At 59.0% G+C, this 23707-nt stretch overlaps 1 protein-coding gene across 12 annotated transcripts in view; it reads right to left on the bottom strand.

The window, feature by feature from the left end:
- The window catches only part of GAK (cyclin G associated kinase), a 54888-nt gene that overhangs the window by 22437 nt on the left and 8744 nt on the right, over positions 1-23707 (bottom strand). For 6 of the 12 annotated variants that reach the window (XM_064584080.1, XM_064584074.1, XM_064584079.1 and 3 more), the window contains 10 exons: positions 22086-22147; positions 21348-21407; positions 20306-20420; positions 16819-16961; positions 14288-14413; positions 10938-11027; positions 9336-9471; positions 8898-9010; positions 6995-7085; positions 5209-5332 (listed from right to left, as the gene is read on the bottom strand). In XM_064584080.1, coding sequence (XP_064440150.1) covers positions 5209-5332; positions 6995-7085; positions 8898-9010; positions 9336-9471; positions 10938-11027; positions 14288-14413; positions 16819-16961; positions 20306-20420; positions 21348-21407; positions 22086-22147 — 1060 coding nt within the window. Of the gene's footprint in view, positions 1-5208; positions 5333-6994; positions 7086-8897; positions 9011-9335; positions 9472-10937; positions 11028-14287; positions 14414-16818; positions 16962-17348; positions 17797-20305; positions 20455-20655; positions 21315-21347; positions 21408-22085; positions 22148-23707 lie in introns of those variants that run through there. The other 6 variants (XM_064584081.1, XM_064584083.1, XM_064584077.1 and 3 more) reach the window with 5 other exon arrangements.

The following is a 23707-nucleotide window of genomic DNA, read 5'->3' on the forward strand; positions in this document are numbered from 1 at the left end:
TTTTAATATGCTGCTGGCAATTCTGGGTAACTCGTACACGAACTTTAAGATCAAAATCGACAGAAGCATCGGTATTTTTATTTATAGTGCAATGAATTTACAGACTGACTGACACCACCTTCAAAATTTAATTCTCCCAAACATAAACACGGTGTATTTCTCCACTCAAGTGGTCCAACGTGAGGGCTTTTGTCAGACGCAGCTAACAGTGGGGGGTGCCTTCTGCACAACGTGCTGCCGAAGCAGCAGAGTCCGTCCCACTGGCTCTGGCCGCAGGAGGCCCAGAGGCACCGCGAGCAGCCAGCCCAGGCTCGCCGCCCAGCCCGCACCCCCGCCCACACGCCGCCCCACATGCCCGTCCTCTGACTGCAGCCAGCAGGCATCCAGGAGGGCAGGAAAGGAGCCCTTGGACCTGGGGATGCCTCTCTGCTGGAAGCCAGAGCCAGCCCTGCGCAGACCAACTGCCCTGAAACGATCATAACGTGGATTAAGTGCAACAGCATCCTAAGTGACCTGACAAGCAGGCAACCTGACAAGTTGATTCTAGAATTCATTCCAAAATGCTGATGTGTAAGAACAGCCGATGTTCTTGGGCAGGGTGGAAGGGGACCCGGAGAAAGGACCGGAATGCTGCCTGGCTTGGCCATCAGCAGAGGGGCTGCTCTTCTTGGGGAAGACTGGGGCAAGAAAAATCCCCCAAAGTAAAAAATCCCCTAAATGGATTAAAGACACAAATGTAAAACAGTAAAACCATCAAAAAATATATTTACAACACATTTAAATAACTGATTTAAAATATATTAAATGTGCTCAAACCTGGGCTATGAAGGACCCTGAGCACGGAGGCCGACAGACCTAAGAGAAACACGGACTCGCTGTACTTTAACTTACAACCCCTGCAGCACGGGGATGCCGGGGGGCTCAGTCAGATGAGGGTCTGACTCTTGCTTTCGGCTCAGGCCACCATCTCAGGGTTGCAGGATCGAGCCCGGTACTGGGCTCCGCGCTCAGTGGGGAGTCTGCTTGAGGTTCTCTCTCTCCCTCTGCTCCTCCCCGCCTCCCATGGTCTCGCACACACTTGCTAATAAAACAAAAAGAATCCACTGGAGGACAAAACAAACAAGATGAGCAACAGATAAAGTGTTTGCCAATATTTACTTTTTTCACAAAAAGAATTAATACACAGAACACATAATACAATATAATGCTGGTAAAACAAAAACAGAAACTCAGAAAAAGAGCAAAGGATTAGAACAGGTAGGCCAGAGCAAGAGAAACACCCGTGGCCAGAGGTGCACGTCCATAGGCCCTGGCCATTCTACCCTGCGTGGGGTGTGGTCAGAATGACGTGCAAAGTCAGGAACTCAGGGCACCTGGTCGTTCTGGCTCCAGGATGTGTGCGAGGGGTGCGCACACTACACGAGGAAGCAATGAGACCACACATGCAGGCCCAGGCCCCTGAGGCCCTGACTTCCAGACATGGACTCTCACACACAGGCTGCCCGGGCTGGGCCTCCTCCAAGGACAGGCCTCCCAGGACTGCTGGGTCCACAGACCCCACCGTGAGGGCTCTGCCTGCACCAGAGAGGGCTCTTCAGTGACCAAGCCATCCCCTACCAAGGCCCTCCCTGGGCCTCCTGTGGCACGTAGAGCCTTGGGGTCGCCCCAGACCCTCAGAGGACCTGAAGCTCACCACACAGGACTGCATCTGGGGGACTCCTTCCGTGAGCACAGCCAGCAGGCCTGACGAGGGGCAGAGGTGTGCCTGGCCCTCCACACCATGGCTGCCAGGCACTCGCAGTCATGAACATGAACATCACGGCTGAAACAAGGGCTAGGACCCATGCCTTGCGCCGTTCCCTGTCCAACGCTCCGCTTTTGTTTATGGGCTGGCTAAACAAAGCACCAGCAAGGGTTTTGGGTAGGCTCATTGTGAACCTGAGTCTGTCACCACCTGAGACGTTTCCCCTCCAGCCTGGATGCTCCTAAGTCTCAGACACGCTCTCTGAATCACATTTTAAGCATGAACCTTGGACAAAAGACAGTTACACAGGCCTAACCGTGTATCCACAGAGAAATCTGCTTGCCGGGCTGGTCCTTGGCTATGGTACAGTGATTTCGGGAGGATCCTCACCGTTCCCAGAACCAGTAAGAGTGGTCCCCTGTTACTTGTACCAAGATGTGGTTTATGCTCAGGCCTGCTTTCCCTCGAGAGCCTGCAGCCTGGTGCATGCCAGGCAGAGGGTGCCTGTGACCAGCCGAACACAAACCCTGGGTGCTGGGTCTCTGGGGGGCTTCCCTGGATGACAACATGTCACACGTGCTCTAGTGGCTTGGGCTGGGAATCCCACGCATCCCACGTGACTCCACGGAGTGGGGAGGACCGGGAAGCCGTGCCGGGCTCCCCCAGGCTCTGCACCACACACCTTTTCCCAGGGCTCTGAGGCAAGAGCCAAGTCTTGGGTGTCCTCCAGCCAACTTCCAACCCGGGGGTGGTCTTGGGACACTGACACATACCCTTTTTCTCTTGTTCTAGAAACTTTGATCCTGACGACACCAGATGATATCTTGGTCTATCCTCGTCTACACTTTGATCTTGACGTCACACGAGGACGACGCTGAGCGTCATTCCCGCCCCAAAGCGCATCCGATGGTGTCTACGGACCCCATGCCCGAGTCACCGGTGGAATTCTGCTTGTGCTGCCAGCCTGATGTGCGCTCTGAGGGTCACTTCTTCACATTAATACCCCGTTTGGGGTGTAAGATAGTCACACAAATCCAGAGTCAGCCACGAAGTCAACTAAATCCGGGGCACACCAGCACCACCTCTACCGTCACAAGAGAGAACCTCACATTCCTTTGTACACTGAGGTCGCGTTCAAGAGCTCGCACAGATGCACCAGCACCCCGTCCTCCCCTCCAGCCCCGTGGGGGCCCCAGCATCTCAGCCACGTGGGAGGCCACGAGCACCCCTCCTCCACACCCACCCCAGGGCTGGCAGCTGAGACCTCGGACAACGTCCGTGCGGCCGCGGCCTGGCGTCTGCTCTCCCTGAGTCTCGCTGAGAAGCCCCGAAACGTTGGGCCCACCTGAGAGACCCAGGGGGAAAGGGGTCCGCACCCCCTCGGTGTGTGTGTGTCCTCGAGGGCGGGGCTGAGTAGCTTCCTGCACGTCCCAGAACCCCCAGCTTGTCACCCCCGGGGAGCTGCGACGGCACAGCTCTCCGGTCCCAGGAGACCCCGGCAACGTCCCTTGTTGGGAGGAGGTGCAGGACAGCGCTGCAGCGGGCACGCAGTGCAGGGGACGGCGGCCTGTGGAGTGGAGCACGCAGAGAGACCCGCGACGCAGCACCACCACGCGACGCCCCCCGTCGTCAGAAGCACGCTGGGAAGGCACACCGGGAGGCAGCTGGGTCTCAGGACCACCGCCAGCCCCACCCGTCCCGTCCAGGCCCGCAGCTCGACCCTCCCGCCTCCGCAAGCAGAATGCAAGCCACAGCCGGCCCGACTCGGGGGGCAGGACTCCAGAGAGCCCGCGCCAGGAGCGCGCAGACTGCCTTTGACGAGGCATGGCCTGCGATGTCACGGAGGCTCACGGAGGCGCGAACGGGGCCCCGTCTGCTGAGACATCCGGTGAAACCCGGTTTCCTCTCATTGCAGAGTCACGGGTAACAGAATGCGGCGCTACACAGCCCAACACGGCACAGCACTCACACGCGCGTGCACGTGCTCACACACGCGTCCCACACACGCGTGCACACGCTCACACACGTGCTCACACACGCGTCCTACACACGCGTGCACACGCTCCCACACACGCGTGCTCACACGAGTCCAACACGCGCGTGCACACGCTCACACGCGCCCCACACACGCGTGCTCACACACGCGCCCCACACACGCGTGCACACCCTCACACACGTGTCCCACACACGTGCACACGCTCACACACGTGCCCCACACACGCGTGCACACGCCCACACACGCGCACTCACACACGTGCCCCACACACGCGCACGCGCGTGCTCACACGCGCACCCCCACACACGTGCTCACGCTCCCACACACGCGTGCTCACACGTGTCCCACACGCGTGCACACGCTCCCACACGCGTGCTCACGCTCCCACACACGCGTGCCCAGTGTCTCACACTCGCGTGCTCACACGTGTCTCACACACACGCGTGCTCACGCTCCCACACACGCGTGCACACGCTCCCACACATGCGCACACGCTCCCACACACGTGTGCTCCCACACGTGTCCCACACACGCGTGCACGCGCCCACGCCAGCGCGCGTGACTTAACCAGCGTCAACAGCGTACACACAACACGATGACCGTCGCACAGAAGAACAAGGAACGCGGGGCCAAGCGGTCTCCACGCTATCAGAGACCCACGGTGCCCACAGGGGAACAAACCTCCTGAGCCCTGGATGGAGATTCACGGACCCACCGCCCACGGACCATCCCCGAAACTGTCGCAACAGCGAGGGAGCGCCCACGGACGTGGACGTCCCTGACTGGCCCCCAGGCCCTGGGTCCTGCTTGCTGCTCCCGCGGAGCTCCACAGTCAGAGCCGAGGGGCCTCCAGAGAACCCAGCAAATGCAGGTCGCACGTTCTGGCCTCAGGAGCCACAGGCCAGCGTCCAGCACGACAGGACTGTGCCCCCTGAACGAAAACGTGCTCATAGAGTGACTATCCACCCACGCGCTCAAACCCACCCAGCCGAGGTACTTCGGTGTTTTGACTCAGCAGGCTGCACTTGTGAGACGTCCCTGGGCCCCCCCACTGCCCCACTCACTCCACACCACGGAGGAGAAACCACACAAATGTGCGGTGTGTGGGCACAGTGCAAGGCAGACATTGAGGCTGGGGGCGGGGCTCACGGTCTCCGTGGAAAAGGCCCCCCTGGGGGAGAGAGGGACGCAGTCCCGTGGCTTCAGGCGCTCCATGTGGCCCAGTGCCAGCCATGGACAGGGTGGAAACGAGCGGCCACCTCCATCACAGAGCGCAGAAACCGCCCCCCGCCGCCCCGCCAGGGTCTGTGGGCCCAATGGCAGAGCCCATGCAGACAGGGCATGCACGCTTACCAACAGCCTTGAGTGTGGGTCCTGCCAGGTCTGGAGGGAGGACAGCCCAAGGGTCGGGAAATCCCCACTACAAAGAACCCACGTGCTGTCACCTAGAAGCTGCGCCCTCACTCACTTGGCAACGGACTGGATGACCTTGGAGGAGGTGTCCTTGATGTTTGTGAAGAGGCGCTCGGTGCCCCCCCGCAGGATGTCCAGGAGCCCGCCGTAGGGCTGGTCGTACTCGGCAAGTGCCAGGCCTGGAAGCAGAGACGAGTCTCAGACCAGGGCACGGCCTGGGGCCAGCTCCCATGGGGACGCGAGCCAAGAAGCAGATCCAGCAAGGAGCCCCACTTCCTGTCGGCCCCAACTGTCGGCACACCACGTCCAGGCGCAGAGATGAAACCAGCAACTGCCGCATGAGCCTGGCGGGCAGTGCCACCCTGTACGACCCCCACTGAGTGCCCAGCCACCGGTTCCCTCAAGGGCAGAACCTGGGCACCATGAAGAGGAGCTGGGCCCTCTGGGCACACACGGCCCTCCGTTCCCGTCTCCAGGACGTCCCCCCACCCACTTCTGGCATGCGTGGGATGCCAGCTGGGAGGCCGCCGTCACACCAACTCGTGCTGAGGGAACCAGCAAAGGGGAGGCCCCCTCCAGCTCTGAGGCAAGGGCACACGGGTGGACAGGGAAGCCGTCGCCACCTGGAGGACGGAAGGGCGGGGAAGGACATGTGGGGAGAACACAGCGGGCCGTGCAGCGGGGAGGCCTGCTCAGCTCCAAGCCAGGCACAGAAAGGCCACATGGCCGGACTTCAGGCACGTTCTCGGGGGCAGGGCTGCTGGGACGGAGCCGGACTCCAAACAGGCAGCTGCAGACACGCTGCCTGGATGTGAACAGAGCAGCAACAGATCCAGGGCCCCCAGGGTGCAGTCGTCAAGGGGGCTCTGGTGGGAGAAGCTGGCGTGAACGGAGATCAGAACGATCCACGGGCTGCATGGGGGTCGTCTGCCAGGACGGTCTTATCTCAGTGTCTTGGGAACCTCCCCCCATGGCAGGCGAGGCGCCCCCCACACGGGACGTTCAAGGGGGCGTCCGGGGCCCACAGTGCACGGACACGGGAGAGCTGAAGGAGCCAGGGCCTGGATTCACACCGCAGACACCGAGAGCTGGGGGATGAGCACCGGGGCACGTGGCAGACAGCCTTCCAGAACTTTCCCAGGCACGGCCACACACAGCTTAGGCCGAGGGCTCCCCTGGGGACACTGCTCTGCCATGGCAGTGCTGGGCACCCGACCCATCCTGATACACACCGGCCGAGAGCACGGATTGCTCACCAAACGTGACGGGAGTTGTGAGGAAAACCACCGGCCCCACCACAGCAGTGTCTGGGCCTCCCGGTCGAAACCCCCACGTGGAGCCCTCCAGCCCCCCAATTCCCATCAGGGCCACTCTGTGCCCCACACACCCTCCTTCTAATGTGCTCGCCCTCCCGGTCACTGCCCTTCGAGGCATGCCCTCATCCACCTAGGCCACGGGCCACGCCAACAAGTGACTGACGGAGGGCACCCGGGTCTCCGCGGGGCTGGAGACCAGACAGCCACGGGGGTGGCCAGCAATGCCTGTGTGGCCACCCCTGGTTGTCCCTCCATGCTGCAGAGGGCCAGTGCCGACCTGACGATAGAGGGAGAGGACAGCTGATGCTCATGCTCGTCCCCAGCTCCCCGTGGCCCAGTCCCACTGAGTTCTGGCAGCCCGAGGCAATCTAAACCTGAGGGTGATCCTGGGGACCCCAAACGTGTAGCCTGTCTCTTGCTGTCAGGCCCAAAGCCCTGGGAGAGCAGGACCTGGGTGCCCTGTGCACAGCAGGGACACGGTAACCCCCGGGGACAAATGGAGGGCACGAGGCAGGGGGTACTCACCTCCGCCGTAGCCACCACTGCTGGAGCCCCCAGGAGGGGGTGGCCCTCGGGACGGGACAGGGTTCCCATAGCCTCCATTCTGCTCTAGGAGCTGCATTGATTCAAAACGCGAACAGTCAACCTCCGCGGGTGCAGAACACGGACAGTGGCACACGGTGAGCCCCAGGCACGCCCGCTACCAAATCAACCCGCCTCTGCCTGACTTACTATGAGGCCGAGGGAGGAACCTCCCAGACCCAGAACGGCCCACCTGAACCAAAAGACAGAGGACGCTGGCGGGGGATCCGCACACGTGCTCCTAACACGGAGGGAGCAGCTCTGAGTCTGCCCTTGGTGCAAGTGCTCCCCGCACGCCAACCGCGTGCCAGGCTCTGCAGTGACCCAGGACAGCGGGGGCATGGGAACAGCGGACCCTTGGGGTGACGCATCTGCGCCCTCAATCAGCTGGAGCCCTCTGGCTGCCACAGAAGCAAGGCAGGGGGCTGTGTCTGTCACGAGCCGAGCCCAAGGCCAGTGCCGGCTGGGGCCTTGACCCCTAAGCCTGCTAAGAGACGCTCGGAGCCCCTGGGCAAGGTGCACAGCCCAACTGTGTGACGTCAGGACAGGGCCGGAAGCCCCACCGGGGGCCGGGCTCAGCCCTCCTCAGCTTCCACGCTTACTCATAAGTTACCTGGCAGCACGCCTTAGGATTCCTGCTGGGGTTTTACAAGATAGTACCACTGAGCTAAAGTTTTACTACAGCAAACTCAGAGAAGAAGGTATACGTGCCATCGCTTCTCCCGAACGTGATGACGCCTTGTCCTTCTCTGTGACCTGCTAGCCAACGCTAATCTCCTACAGCTCCCTATAAACAACGCCCACGCCCACTAAGCGTTAGGCGGCGCGTGTCTGTTAGGCGGGCCAGACCTTCTCTGTGCAGTTTCTCTGCTTTACTGATTTCTGGAAGAAACAGAACGTCCCCCACCGGGACCCTACGCTTCCTACGACTCCCTGTAAACCCTAACGAATGGTGCTCAGTACCTCTGCGGCTGGGTCGTGAAGGACGTGGAGGGACCACTCGGCTTTTTTTTAAATTCTGTTTCCATAGTCTCCTCTTTAACGACACAGGGCACCTAATCATACGGCCCTACTCTTGGGTCTCAGACTCCGTTCTGTTCTCTCTCTCTGGCGGCTTGGTCTGCTGCACTGCAGCAGGCTGCCTTCTGCATACTCAGCCCCGCATGGCCCAGAGAAGAACCCTACAGACGGGGCCTAACATTTGCACACGCAGGTCCCAGGTCCCAGAAGCACTGTGGTCAGAACACACACAGCAGCCCGCCCACCGGGGGCTGCGTCCGTCCGGAAGTACCTCTGCCCGGCCCGCTCCCGGTGAGCTCCCGGTGAGCTCCCGGTGGTGCACACGCGGGCCGGCCGGCCCACAGATCAGACAGCTCCCCACACCACCAGCCAGCCCTCTGCCACCTCTCGGGGGCACACACGCCTTCTGCGCGGGACCACATGGGGGTTCTCTCTGAAGCGGACCCACTGTCTCACCCCCGTGCCCTCCCATGGCTTCCTCTTCCGCAGCACAGTGTGACAAGGCTCCCTGACACGTCAGGTCCTTATTTCAACCTTCCTGCCTGGGCCCGCAGGCCTGGGAACAGGCCCGTGTGACACGTGCCGAGCATCACCTGCCAGAGCCGCACACCCAGTTTGCTGCCCCTGTGACCCCACAGGGCAGCAAGCCTCTCGTCAGCTGGGACGCTCCCTCAGGGAACTCGGATCGCCCCGGGCTGTGGACGCGCCAGGGCACTCGTGAGCCTCGTCAGGAGCCGTGTCTCCTGCCCCAGAGCAGGCGGGGCAGAATTAGAATTAGGACTGTCCTGACCCCACCATCACGGGCAACACCTGGCAAGGCCCCTACCTCAGTGATGGGAGACTTGGGGTTCACATTCCTGGCGGCCGCAATCTCCTGGAGCTGGTTGACCAGTTCTGTGATGGACAGCCGCTCCTCGGGGTTGACCTTCAGCGTGGCACCTAGGGCAGAGGCAGGAGAGCTCGGGCCAGGGTCTGGGGACAGCAGTGCCCACTCTCCCCGAGCACACCGACCCCGAAAGCCCCTCGGTTCACTCACACCACTGATTTTACAAGTGAATGAGTGAAATATGACACAGCAAGCCCAAAAATGGCACAAAGTTACCATGAACGACGGGCCATTCAGAGCACCGAAAATTCACAAGGGGGCTGGGTGCTGGGAAAAGCCCCCACTGAGGGGTTGCCACACAGCCGCGAGAGACAGGACAGACGGGCCCGAGAAGTGACAGAAGGCGTGTCCTTCGAGGTCCCCACACGTGGGACTTACGGATGAGGTCGTGGAACACGGAGTACCGGGTGTCATTAGGGGGGATCGAGAACTTCCCGTTGACTATTCGAAGTTTTGCTCCGTCTTCAAAAGGATGCTGCCGGAAGCACAGCAGGTATAAGATGCAGCCCAGGGCCTGTGGGGAGGGTGGAGGTGAGGGGAGCGCAGGGGGTGAGGCGGGGGCAGAGAGATCGGGGCGGGGCGGGGCGGGGTGGAGGTGAGGGGTCTGGATCCACAGCTCAGGACGGTCAGGACCGAGTCAGCCTGTGTAAGCTGGAGCCACAGCCTGGTCTGAGTTACAGGCGGCCACAGAGTGGAGGCTGGCGCTCCCCGCACACCCAGCCCACCTTCCACCCTCCTTAGGCGCGAGCTCCTGAGGTCTGAGTCGTGGACAAACAACAATCTCTTATTTTCTCATCAAACCGGAAAGTTCTACACGCCAGCATCTGGGCCTGGCGGGGCAGCTGCGGAAAGGACACGACGCGCAAGCGGACGAGCCGCTGCAGCAAAAACACAGGAAGCACATCTGCGGGTCCGCGGGCGACGACCCTTCCCACCGCTGCTTCTCCCTGGAGCATCGGATGTCGGGGGTGCGGCGGGCCAACCAGGGCCCACACACCTCTCTCTCTCTCAGCGAGAGTGCCCAGGTGAGGCCAAGCCCTCAGCACCCAACGTCCGCTTCCCTGTCCAACTCTGTGTGCACACGTGCGTGTCCTCCGGCCCAGACGTGCTGAGGGCACCTACTTGGGGTCAACCAATGTTTGGAAAGAAGACACCACGGGCTGCCGCTATCATGAGAAAAGGCTCCAGCACGCACATCCTACCGACTCTCACACTTCCAACTGCTATCAGCACTACCTACGCTCGGGACAGAGATTCTCACATCCACAGCGGGGTCCACTGGAGGCTGGCCCCAGAGGCCTGAGGTCTGGGCCCTCAAGGGCGGCCTGGGTCTGAGGCGCTGCTGTCCCCCGTCTTAGAGAGGCCAGGCAGGGGGGCAGGATGCCTCGGCGTAGGTAGGGGAAGCCCCGGGCCGCTCAGCCCGGCGGCTCTCCCCAAGCTCTGCACCCTGGTGCTGGACCCCAGGAGACGTATGGCCAGACATGGTGCCCACACCATGCAGGGACTGCCACAGGGTTTCAGAAAGGTGAAGGGAGCACGGTCACCTAGGCATCAGGGCCTGGCCCTCACCGGCCAGCACCAGACCGGCACAGAGCTGCAAGACTGCGGCGGCCAGTCCGGCTGCATGAGCGCCCCGGCCTCTCCGAAGGGGCTCTGACCGGGACAGCAGATGTCCGTGGGTCAGAGGGCTCAGGTCCGAGCCTGCAGGCAGCAGATCTGTCGCACGCACAGTGTCCCAGACATGGTGTCCCCGAGGGCCCTGTGGGACTCCACCGCACGCCGACACCCCCCCAACTTTATTCAGTGCGTCTCTGCTGACGGCACTCACAAGTGACTCCTGAAAACAACGGAAGGAGGAAACGAAGGAGGGAGGGACACCGGAGGGAAGGGAGCAGAGTGGGCAGGCAGGAAGCTGTGCCCGAGGGCCTCCCGTGTGCTCACAGGCAGGGCTGCCCAGGCACCCCAGCGGCGCAGCCTCACCCAGATGTCCTGCTTCTCGCCGATCGGGAAGTTCGAGTACAAGTCCACGATTTCTGGCGTCCTGTACATGGGTGTGGTGTTCCTGGTGATCTGAAGAACAGACACACACGTTTCAGAGGAAAGGCCACATATGAGCACTGCTTCTTACTTTGCATCGATGCCGTGCCCCTTTCCAGAACATGCTGCGGGACATGCACGAGCGACGTTCATTGCATCCCGGTGTTCCACAGCGATGGCCGGCTGCTCACCGCCCTCCTCACCCCTGCTGCTGCCTGCTCCCTGGCGCCCCGGTGCTCGCCGAAGCGGCCGCGCCGAGCACTCACTGCGGGCATCCTAGCTGTCTGGGCCTGTGGGAAGTCTGGCCCAGAGCCGTGGGCCGGGTCACGTGCGTCTGCAAGAGGAAGTGCTGTTCTACAAGAAGCTTCGTGACAAGTTCTTGCAGAAGCACTTTCTCTAATGGGAGCGAGAACTAAACCAAATTCACCTGGTTGGTTCAGGTGTTTGCATCAAGAACGCGGACACGCAAGTATACAGGGTGGGACGTGTGACGGACGAGAGAGAGCCTGGTGGACAGCACGGCACAGGGCCACACGCCCAGGGGAGAATGGAGTCTCCGTGCACAGTAAACACCAGTGCCAACCACACGCCGCAGACTCCACAGCCAAGACCTCAGCGGGACACGTGGAAAGGACAACAAGCCGTTCTCCACCTGAAGGTCTGCTCCTCAAGAGCAAGCCTCTGCAGAGGCCGGCCCCGGCGGGTGAGTGCACGTGAGCCCTGCAGCCGGTACGGGGCTCCCGCGCACGCGTGTAACTCCTGCAGCTCCTCGGGGATCAGTGGGAACATGATCAAAGTGGATGAAGGCCTCGAGCAGGCCATTCCCGAACACCAGACTCCTGCACTCAGGCAGGACTCACCCAGAACACCAGGAGGGAGGTGAAGCTCGGGGCGCCATACAGCCCAGATGTGGGGTGACGGGGGCATCCACACGGGAAAAGTCACCCAGCGGCCCACTTTTGATTCTGTGCCGTTGTGCACATCTGATAAGCTTCTTTTAAACCTCCGATTTCATTAGCTGAACTTACTCACAGACCCAGCCACCGCTCGTCCAGGCGCACCCCCGAAGACACACACACGAGAACCCACATGCAGGCTGCCGTCTCTAACTCTGCAGACGGCACGACACTAGACGCAGCCTGACCGCGAGCACAAGGCACTAGCCAAAGGGCACAGGGTCGCACCGTGGAGGGACCCGCACGCACGGACCCGGGAGAGACCATGAAGGAGACAAAGCAGACAGAACCAGAAGAGCGTGTGCAGAGCAAGAGGGACGGGGACCTGGGAGTGCACACGCATGTGCTCATCCCTGCAGAAGAAACGCAGGAAGACAAAGAGGGAAGCGGGTGGCGATGGGGGAGCACTCCGCTTTCAGCTCAGTTCTTCTGGAAACCTGTAACTGCTCAGTAATCAAAAAATAAAATTAAAAAAAGACACACCCAAATATATTTCAAACGAGTACCAAAAGCACTCAGAAGGAGAGACACCGAATCCAAGGAACCGGTCTGGGCTGTGGGGGCGGGGGGGGGGCACGCCGGAACCCCACATGAACCCTGAGTTCTTGCCAGGAGAGGTGTGTTCTCTAGGGTCGCTGCAAGTCTTGCATGTGCAGCAGAACGATGAGTGGACGCACGAGGGATGCTGCTGCTGGGCCAGGCGCCGGGAAAGAGGGACACACAGATGTGGGGTGGGGGCAGGCGCCCACGGGACAGGCCGGCGTAGGTGCGTGACTTCTAACACAAGGACACGCGAGTAGCTACGCCCACACGCCCAGAGCTTGGCCCCAACTCAGGGGTGGCAGCTCTCCTCTGATGAACACAGATGCCAGGGCTGCAAGGACAGGCTCCTGCTGAGCTCAGAACACCGACGCTCCAGAAAGCAGACGAACGCTCCAAAGTGAGGGGAGCATGGCAAAGAACACAGGACCAAGGGGGAAGCAAATCCGGGGCATTCTGACACCACAGTAACCGAGGACTCACTATGAACCATGGAAAAAATGGCAGCCACGAGTCCTCCCAAACAGTCAGCACATGCGGGGTGCCACCGTGGCCACAGTGGGGGTGGGAGGAGATGCAGGGCATAGAAGCACAGCAAGCAGACCCCCCCACCGCCCCGCAGCTGGAAGACGGAAGGGACCATCACCCAAAAGAGGCGTGCACGGGACACAGTGGGCAGTCGCACACCTCCGAGGATCTACTGAAGTCAGTGAACGGGGCAGGACTCAGAGCCCAGGAGGCAGTTACTGCACCAACCGCCTGGCACACGGGGACCAAGGAACCCCTTCCCACATCACTGCACCACTATACTCTGCAAAGCAACTCAAGGGGAACATTCACACGTTTCTGCTTTGCTGGGAACAACTAACGCTCTCACACACCAGTGGGACTGCGCTGGTTTGGGGTGATTGGACACGTCTCCGCTTTAGTAATGGAGCGTGAGGGGCAGACAGACCCCTTCCCTCGAGCACAGCCCGTCTAGGAACAGCCAGCAGATCAGGAGCACCTGTGCTCTGACCCGACACCCTGGTCTGAGGCCTGGAGGAGACGGTGACCGACTCCAGGAGAAGCACACAGGTGCCCTGTGCAGATGTGACGCCAGACGAGCTTCTGCAGGGACGGGTCCTGAGGGGCCGAGCGGGAGGCCCGCTGGCTCAAGTCCTGTCCCTCGGGCTCCTTCCCAGCAGGCTTGCCTTGACGCCCCTGCACAGTGCGGCCTCAGCACCTCCCCTACCCCATCATTCCTTGTGGTTCCCCGTACCCTATGTTCTGTCCGTGTGGGCAGTTTCCATAAGCTGCTCATCAAAGTATAAGCCGCTGGGAGTGGCCCGCAGGGGTGTCCAGATGAGGGCCCACCATGGAGCCCTGCCGGCGCCTCCCCACGGCCACACCTGCTCAGGGCACATTCACCGATCTCCTCTGGGGTCTCCTGTGGGAGCCCATGAGGTGTAACTTTAACTGATATACATTTTTTTAAATAGCTTTATTTGGGATGGTGACAAAATTCTGTGGATGGATGATGGGACAGCCGAACAACGATGAATGTACTCAGTACCGCTAGAACGTGCCCTTAACAATGGCTAAGACAGCAAGTTTTACAATACACGTCTTCTACCACAGTACGAAAAAAATGCAGTGAAAGAAAAAGCTGTAAGAGGCAGTTCTGGGATGAGATGAGTGATGGGGACGCAACATAACCCTCAAACTCAGTGTTTCCTGGCCCAAAGATGGGCCTGGGAGGTGAACGCCAGGGTCCGACTCGCCGGTCCTCACAGGCCACACGCCCACCCCGCTCACCTCATCTTCTACCAGGGCCCGCCGCTGGGCGCTCCAGCTGTAGTCAGGGTAATGCAAAATGGTCGTGGCACTGCCAAAGTCACAGAGCTTGATGGTCCCCTGGTTACTGAGCAACAAGTTTTCCACCTGCAGAATTCCAGAAGACAGTCCTTATGAACTTGGGGTGCAGAGACCCAGGCCCAGGACGTGCTGAAGAGATGGGACAGGATTCCCCGGAGCGCAATGAGGAGCCTTCCACAAACGGGAAAACACAGCATCTTAACTTCTTGCTGATCCAAGTCAGTACGTGTACCTTTAAAAACAGGTAACTCGGAAAAATAAAAGGAAAAAATTTAAAATCAACCACAGATCAAAAATAACTCCACTCAACAATATAAGATATACAAAGAACCTTTAAAAAAGTTAGTTAAAAGATGAAAAACATTAACATGCCATTTCAAAATCATCAACTGTATCAAGAACCTAGGAAGAAATCGAACAAAAGATACACAAAACATCTCTATTCAGGAAACTAAAATTGACATAAACTCTTAAGATCCAAAAGAGACAAGGAACTGGACCATGTTCTTAACACGACAGGCACAGATCTGCCCGGATCACCCCAGGGCAGGTCCCCAGACTCCGGGCCAAAGCACGGACAAGAGTAACTCAGGAAGCAGGCGTCAACCAAGCGCACAAGCTCTCACAACACACACTCTACCGGGTGTGGGCCACACGTGGCCAGACCCTAGAGCCATAAGGCTGAGCAAACAGCTGGACAGGAGCACGACGCTCCACGGCCTGCAGTGTTGGACGGAGCCGTGCACAGGAGCAAAACAAGGAGAAGGATACATGTCCCCATGGCCTCTGTCATCCCCCGTGTCGCACCTGCCCCTCCACAGAGCACCACTCGACAACCCCCTCGGACAAGCCCTGGAGACTGTGGTCCCCTGGCGAACACGGGGCACTGAGAAGACAAGGGATGTCCAAACCAGGCAAACTTCACCAATACTGATTCTTTACTGATTTCACCCTCGTAGAGTTCCCGCCCCTTAAAAAAACTACGGACACACCAGCACAAGCATTAACGTGCAAACCAGGAGTCTCGATGCCACAAGAAAATCCACCAGCCACCTGGTCGACTAAGAAAGGCCTGTCCAGATGGCAGGGAAGGGATGGCTGGCATGCAGGGCTGCCACTGCCCAGGTGCCCTCAGGACAGTGGCTCCTTTTTTTTAAAAAATTTTATTTGAGAGAGAGAGACTGAGAGAGAGAGCACATGAGAGGGGGGAGGGTCAGGAGGGTCAGAGGGAGAAGCAGACCCCCTCACTGAGCAGGAAGCCCGATGCGGGACTCGATCCAGGGACTCCAGGAGCATGACCTGAGCCGAAGGCAGTCGCTTAACTAACTGAGCCACCCAGGCGCCCAGGACAGTGGTTCCTGACCCCACAGACTTCTGCAACGGGGGGGGGGGGGCGGCTGGGGGGGGACAACGGACCTGCCAACCTCTCGGGTTCAAGGGACGACAGGAAAAGGCGAGGCTTGTCCAGGGTTCAAGTCTAAACAACAGGGTGCCAGGGTCACCCCGGGCACACGGGAGAACCCCGTCCTGCCCCGCCCCACCAGCTCCAAGGAGGGGAGGGTGCTGTTCTAGGCCCACCAGGTGGAGGCACATCACACTTGAAGGAAAATCTGGGGAAGCTGGCCACAGACTGGACCAGAGATGGTATTAAGGGATCATAAGGTTCTTCAGCAAACACAACCTGCTCCCTCAAGACACGGTCAGAAGCAGGATGTGAGCTGCGTGGATGCCCGGTGAGTTTCACCAAATCTTGACTTTTCCAAAGATACGACAGGGAAAATAAAAAGGGGGCCATAAACCAGGAAAAGGCACCTGCAGCACATACTACGTGGAAAGGCCACCAGAAGAACCGAGGGGCTCCTGCTAATCAAACACAACCTGACAGACAAAAAACAGGGAAAAACGGGCAAAAACAAGCGTATTGAAGAAGGTACTGACTTCAAACACAGCAAAAACCGTTCCATTTCATCGAGGGCCCGGAAAAGGGAAAACCAAGAGCAGGCTGCCACTCCCCCAGCGGGCAGCTCCAGGTACGGCGGCCAGTGGGCACCTCGCCGTGGCACTGAGGGCAAGCCGCCTGAGGCCAGCACAGGAGCCCCGCAGAGCCTCTGCCCGTGGACGGATCGTTGAGGGGCGAGGGCACGGACGACCCGGAGGACGAGCAGTCCCCCTCCTGGGCCAGCGGGCGGAGGGAAGGGAGCCGAGAGCATCCCAGGGCCAGCAGAAGGGCAGGCGGGTGGGGTGACGGGCACACAGGCGGCATGCAGCCCCAGGCCCAGGAGACCGCAAAGCTGAGTGATACGGAAAGAGTGCTCGGCACTGCCTCGGTGGGGGAGCTTCCAGAAACCTGCTCTGATGTTGAAAAGCAACTGCATCCCTCTTTTGGGAAAGCCATCGCAGACTTCAGTGCCGGCCAGCTGGACACCCTGGCTGGGGGCGGGTGCAGCCCGAGGACGGGCAGGAGGCGGTACCTTGAGGTCTCGGTGGATGATGGGCGGCTTCTGTCTGTGCATGTGCTGCACTGCCCGGCACGTCTGATAGAATATCTTCAGGACGGTGTCGCACGAGAGCGGGCCTCTAGGCTCCATTCGCTTTAAAAATTCCACCAGCTGCCCTAAAAGAGACCATGAGATTCACATCACCGTGGAGCTGTAAATGCTGCACCCCGCCGCCCCCGAGCCCACCACGGCGCCCACCGCAGCCATGGCGCCGAGGCAGGAGCTGCGCGATCAGGAAACCCCGCGGAGGGACCACCACCAGGACACAGCGAAGTTACAGAGCCTCCAGCGCAGCCACGTCAACGACGGCCGGCAGCGCGCACGGTATCCACCACAGACCCCGTACCGCATGCGGACAGGCGCGTCGACCCCAGACACACACACCCTCTCAAACCGCCCCGTCTCCTCAGGCAACAGCCACCTGCCGGCGAGCCTTAAACTTCCGACAACACACATTCCCTCGGAGGGCGCAGACCGTCCGCGGACGGAGCGCGGCCACACACCTGTCCAAGGCGCTGAGGGCACGGAGCCCGCCCTCCCGCGGGGCTGTCACCTGAGGCCTGCCCACTCGCAGCCGCTCTTCCCGGTCTCTGTGGCCCAGGGACCTGCCGTCCTTGGACTCCGAGCTGGGAAGCCAGGAGACTCCGGTGTGGGGCCCGCTCCCTCCGCCGCAGGCAGGGCTGAGGGCTTCCTCCGTGACCACGTGCCACCTCCCCACTGGGAACGCCACGCTCGTGCCCCTAGCGCCTGCCTCTGCAGACTGCCTACACAACATGCCTCAGCACCCTAACCCTACAGCCCTGCTCCTACCTCTGGCCCCCTGCCTACAGCCCACCCTCTCCTGGGTTCTGCACTGCTCCCTCCTGGCTCCAGGCCCCAGGCCGCCTCAGCCCTCCAGCTCCTTCTGTCTTCTGGGCACAGTGCGCCACAGGGACCCATCCCCAGTGCAGAACCACAGTTTACCACCCCTATAGGCCTCATCTCCTGCCACACACCCCCCAAAGATGCCCCTCCAGCTATAGGCCCCAGGACCTTTGCACATGCCCCATTCTCAGCTGGAATGGTTTTCCTCCCGCCCCCTTCAGCTCCTGGCTCACACACCACCTTCAATGGAGCCGTCTCTGCTCAGCCTATAAATGGGCACACCCCTTCCCAGACTCTTTTCTCTGTGACACATGGGACTACCCAGCCCTCACTGTGGACTTTGCTTCGGGTCTATTTGCTTTGTCTGGGTGAGGCACCGAACCCCTGTGCCTGCACACAGCAGTGCCGACAGACACGGCTTCTAAACGTGAAGTGGATTCTAACTGCTCTGCGGACGGCACAGCGCCTGAGCAGACAGCATGGACTTCCTGCACTCCAGGGGGGCTGGACTCCTCCGAGAACGGCATCACCTTCGAAGCTTGCAAAACGGGATTATGGCTCACAACCCGCACACTCCTGCCCACTGACCCATCTGCCACAGAGTCTCCACTCTGGTGCTCCACCCAACTCTCCAGGCCTGCACACCAGCCCGCCTGGCCCTCACTCCACCGGACCAGCCACACCTACGTCCCAGCCTTGCACCCCACGCTCAGGAGGGATGGGGTGCCCTCCCTGTGACACAGGCAAAGCACAGGCCGCAGAGGAGTCCAGAGCAGGGGTGACACACGGACTGCCGTGCTGCCTGGGGTAACAGGAACGAGCCGGGCCACGGCAGGGGCATCACAATGCTTCGGTGGCCTCTGGTGTCCCCTGAGAATTAAGGGGGAATCTTTTTTAAAATTAACCAACTTAACGGTGACAGTGCTCCTGGAGAGAGCACGGTGGAGGGCAAGACTGGGGGGCTGTGGGCACGCATCCAGGCCCTCCCTCAGTGGGACGGGCACCCACATCCCTAAGATCCCCTCCACCCTCCACCCCCATGCCCCGCAGCCCTCGGCACCCGCCCTGCAAGCACCCCAAGCTTCTCATGCTGCTCTCAGACAGGCGGTCCCAGGCCAGTGCCCCACCAAGGAGTGTGCTCTGCGGGTCTGCTCCATCACGAAGCACCACGCCGCCCCACGGGGGCAAGGGCTGTGAGCTGCCGCTGCCAGGCCCCACCCCTGGGGCCCCTGGTGAGATGGATCGCATTGGTCCTGGTGGACCTAAAGCCTTCCAAAACCCAGAAAGAAAGTGACCCAAGAAGCATGCCGAGTGCCCCGAAGAGGAACAGGCATGAGCGTGAGCTGTGGGAAGCCGGACAAGGCGCACACAGCACCAGCAGCAGAGCCCCCAGGGCAGACGGGAAGCTGCGTGCAGCCTCACACACGGGGCCCAATGCATGCCGCTCCAGGCCCCCACCCCAACAGGCGCCCAGCAACCCTGTCCACAGGATCGCCGGGCTCACATGCCAGACACGCGGCAGTTCCATGCACCGACATTTGCGGTCAAGGAAAAGTATGCATCACAAAGGGGGTGCTGGTTGAGGATCTCGTGGCATGGGCCTAAGGGGCCCTGCAGATCCCTGAAAAGAGAACAAGTGAGCGTTTGGGCACAAGATGCCTGATGTGGCAGGCTTTCCTCAGAAAGGAAAGTGCATTTATCAAAATCCTATTTTGAGGAGCATCTCACTCCCCTGGGTGGTTCCCTCGCCCTGGCCCCTGGCACTGCCTGTTGTCTGCATCATGCTCTGCACCCCCGCCCCCGGCCTGCGCCCCCATGGCTCCTCCCAGCGCCCACAGCCGCACCCTTCCCTCCCGTGAGTGCGCCTGCGCTTCCCCCACCCAAGGCTCCTCCCGGTGCCCACGCCCACAGCTGCACCCTTCCCCCCCCCCGCCCGTGAGTGTGCATCCCCGGCCTGCGCCCACACAGCTCCCCCCCGGTGCCCACGCCCGCACCCCCCCCCCCCGTGAGTGCGCCTCTGCCCCCCACACGGCTCCTCCCGGTGCTCACACCCACGGCCGCACCCTGTCACTGGCACGGCACGTGCCCCTGTGGTTGTGGCGCGGGCTTCCTCTCTCCCAGCACACACTCCCAGTGCCCGAGGGCCCAGCGGCTCCTGCCTCAGGTTCCAGGTCTTCCCTGCCAAGCCTATGCACCTGCCCCGACTCTCCTCTGAGGACCTGCACTCTGTAGTCACCCATTGAGATGGTGAGCTCCCACAGGGCAGACGCTCCACGTGTGGGTGGGCCCCGACTGATCGCGGAGCAGACGACGGCCTGCGCCCCCACCGCGGGAACCAGGCACGCCCCATGCCTCTGGTCCCCTGGCACCACCCACAGATATTCACATGACCACTCTGCCCCTGGAACTCTCTGGAAGGCCCCTGGGTCCCTCCCACTCCTGCAAATAAACTAAGGAGTCTTCCTTCCTAAGAACACAGGGAGTGCCTGACGCCATTTGGTCGTGGGCCCTCACGGCAGCAACCCCACCCTCGGTATTACAGCTGAGCACTTGAACCCGTGACACCGCTGCGGTTCAGACCCTAACAAAATGTTACCTTTGCAGAGCTCGGTGAGCAGCAGGAACTCAGCCTGCCCAGTGTCTGACTCCTCTTTCCCTATGGACGCTGCAGAACAAAACTGGACAATATTGGGGTGGCCAGAAAGTTTTTTCTGCAGGTGTCTTGTTAAAGGAGAATGCGTAAGTCTGCACATTTAAAAACAAATATATATGACATTAAGACACTACAGTCAAAATGTTGAATGAAATTACCTTACAATCCCAGCACATAGGAGCAGAAAAACGGAGAGCAGGTGGGGGCGACTAGAAAGGCAGGTTGCAGGTAGAAGAGGGAAAGGAGAGGGAAGGTAGGGGATGAAGACCACCACCATGCTGGCTCACACACACCTGACCACAGGCCAGGCAGGACAGCAGGCAGAGGGCACATGCAGCGTGTGGGAGGCCACGAGGAGTGAACGAATCCAGCGAACCTCTGCAAGGCGAGGACCCGCAGGCTCAGGCAGCCGGCGGGCTCAAGTAGACAGAGCTTCGAGAGAGAAAAAACACATTCTGACAGCAGAGGGCAGGACCCCGGCGCAGGGAGAACATGCGCCAGAGTGCAGAGCCAGCAAGAAAAGCCCCACACATCCACCATCTGTGCAACAGAAACCCAACCGCCCGGTTGCTCGGGGCGGGGCAGCTGACCAGGAGGGACCCTGAGGCCCACGGGAACCAGGCCCAGCAAGGGGCCCTGGCGATCACTGGAGCACAGCTCATGGCAGGGCGCCGTGGGCCACGTCAGGCTCATTAAGGGGCAGAGGGCGGGGAATCGGCCCACCCTGTGGACACAGAGACCTCTTGGGTCGGAACACCTCTATTCCCAAAGCTACCGAACCTCTTGCTATTACCCTGGGAGTGAAGAGCAAGGAAGAAAACTCCTTTCTACTAAAAATATTCCACAGATAGGTCCAGTAAAAGCAGAAGGCCCATTTTAGCACATCCAAAAGAGCTTCAGAGCAGCTCACGGCAGCAAGCAGCCATAGCGTGATGCAGGCCTCCCTACGTGACCGCAGGTGCTCGCAGGCCCGGGAAAAGGATACCATGAAACAAACTTCCTGAATGATGGCTCTGTTCTTTTCCTCTTCGTTAGACAATAGTCTCTGTATCAGGAAATAACAAACAAGGAAAGATTAAGGAGCGTTCGTCTGTCTACTCTACACCCAAGAGAATAAATGCAATGTCGCCGAAGAGCGTAACCCGCTTACCTGTATTTTAACATCTGGCCTGTGTGAAAACTTGACAGAAGGTTAGAGACCCTTGAACATGGTCCTTTATGATCCAAGGACACAAGAAAAACTAAAAATAGGAGGCTTTTCTCCAAACAGGCTACAGCAAAGTTAGACAATCAAGGAAAATGGGAGGAGACACTAGCAGAGATGTGGGCCTGCGTTCCCGATCTCCAAGGCCAGTCAGTGCCTCAGCTGCAGCCAACAAAACCCGCCCGGCCCCCACAAGGCCTGCTGCGCTCCCCAGCTGCCCCCCACCGTGACCCCTGTCTACAGACAAGCTATGCAGACACATTTCACACCAGTGGCTTTCAACACCCCACCATCTGCGGACCCCTCATTCTGGCACTGAGGTCACCCTGTGCCCCAAACTTGGAAGCCACAACTTTAAAGTCCTCTAAAATGGCTGATGGCTCCCCTCAGAAGGAACAAACGGGACAGGCTGTAAAAAAGAAACCTATTCCTCATAATAGGAATAAATCTCTGGAAAGTGTCATTTAGAGATTTCCTTAAAATGATCCAAAAACCCACATAAATGTCATCCTTTATTACCTTTAAGGCATACTCTCTGCCACTTCCCAGATCTTGAGCTTCATATACAAATGCAAACCCTCCTGAAAATTAGAGAAATAGACATAATCAGTTTAGTGCTATGACTCTGACAGTAAGCCTTAAAAATATCTTCACTAGGTGAAATACAAACTGGACTTGTGACTAGCAATTTGTTTTCCACAAACATAATGTCCCTAATTGATATGATCCTTTCAAATATCCTGCTTTGGAGACAGGAAAGAAATCAACACAGGCACAGAGATCAATGAGGAAAAGAATGGAGAAAATCAACAACACCAAAACCTCTGAAAGCCAAAATTCTCTGAAAACAAGAAAATGAAGCATAAATTCTAGAAAGACTGATCAGAGAGGAAGCAAGAGCAAGAAAGAGAAATTAAGAGAGGACAAATTACCAGCATCTAGAATAAAAGAGGCCAGCAGTGCCCAATGCCCAAAAAAAGACTTTGAAGTACATCCAGTATCCTACATAAACACATGAATTCTTCACAAATTCTTTTTTTAAAGATTTATCTGTCGGAGAGAGAAAGAGAGCGTGCACAAGCAGGGGGAGGGGCAGAGGCAGAGGGAGAAGCAGGCTTCCCGCTGAGCAGGGAGCCCGACGCGGGACTCGATCCCAGGACCCTGGGATCATGACCTGAGCCAAAGGCAGCTGCCTAACGACTGAGCCCCCCAGGCACCCCTCTTCAAAAATTCTTAATTCTGGAGCGCCTGGGTGGCTCAGATGGTTAAGCGTCTGCCTTCGGCTCAGGTCATGATCCCAGGGTCCTGGGATCGAGTCCTGCATTGGGCTCCCTCCTCGGCGGGGAGCCTGCTTTTCCCTCTCCAACTCCCCCTGCTCATGCTCTCTCTGTCAAATAAATAAATAAAATCTTTTAAAAAAGCAAACCAAAAAAACCCACAAAAATTCTTAATTCTGAGTAAAATAAAATGTCAGCATAACAAACCCAACAATATATACGAAAACATAATACATCATGACGGAGTAGAGCTGGTTAAACATTTGAAAATAATTTAATTCTCTGCTTTCAGGATTAACTGGCTTAGCTTCTTCTAGTTTCCTACGGTGGAAAATTACATCATGAAAAGAAGAACTCTCAGCAGACTGGGAGCACGAGGACGCTCACTAGCCTGGTAACAGTGTCTACAAGAGACTAACCGTCAGCCTTGTGCTGGGGGGTAGAGGACCCCGTGCTTCTCCCCAGCACCAGGAACAAGGTGAGGACATTGGCACCACGGCCGTTCAGTACTGCACTGGAAGCCCGGCCAGCGCAATCCGACGAGGAAAAGAAATGAAAGGCATCCAGAGTGAAAAGGAAGAAGTAAAAATGTTTTTCTTTGCACACAATGTGACTGTGCAGATAATATTGTGAGATCTACCCCCAAAAGCTACTATAACTAATAAAAAAGTTTAGGGCCATCATGGGTTATATACACAACATTCAAAAATCAACTGTATTTCAGGGGCGCCTGGGTGGCTCTGTCAGTTCAGTGTCTGACTCTTGATTTCAGCTCAGGGCATGATCTGAGGGTTGTGAGATGGAGCCCCATGTTGGGCTCTGCGCTGGGCATGGAGCCTGCTTAGAACTCCCTCTCCCCCTCTC

The sequence above is a fragment of the Mirounga angustirostris genome, unplaced genomic scaffold (genome assembly GCF_029215605.1).
Source record: "Mirounga angustirostris isolate CCGP_5_RB_7025 unplaced genomic scaffold, mMirAng1.0.hap1 SCAF_2, whole genome shotgun sequence".
Lineage (NCBI taxonomy): Eukaryota > Metazoa > Chordata > Mammalia > Carnivora > Phocidae > Mirounga > Mirounga angustirostris.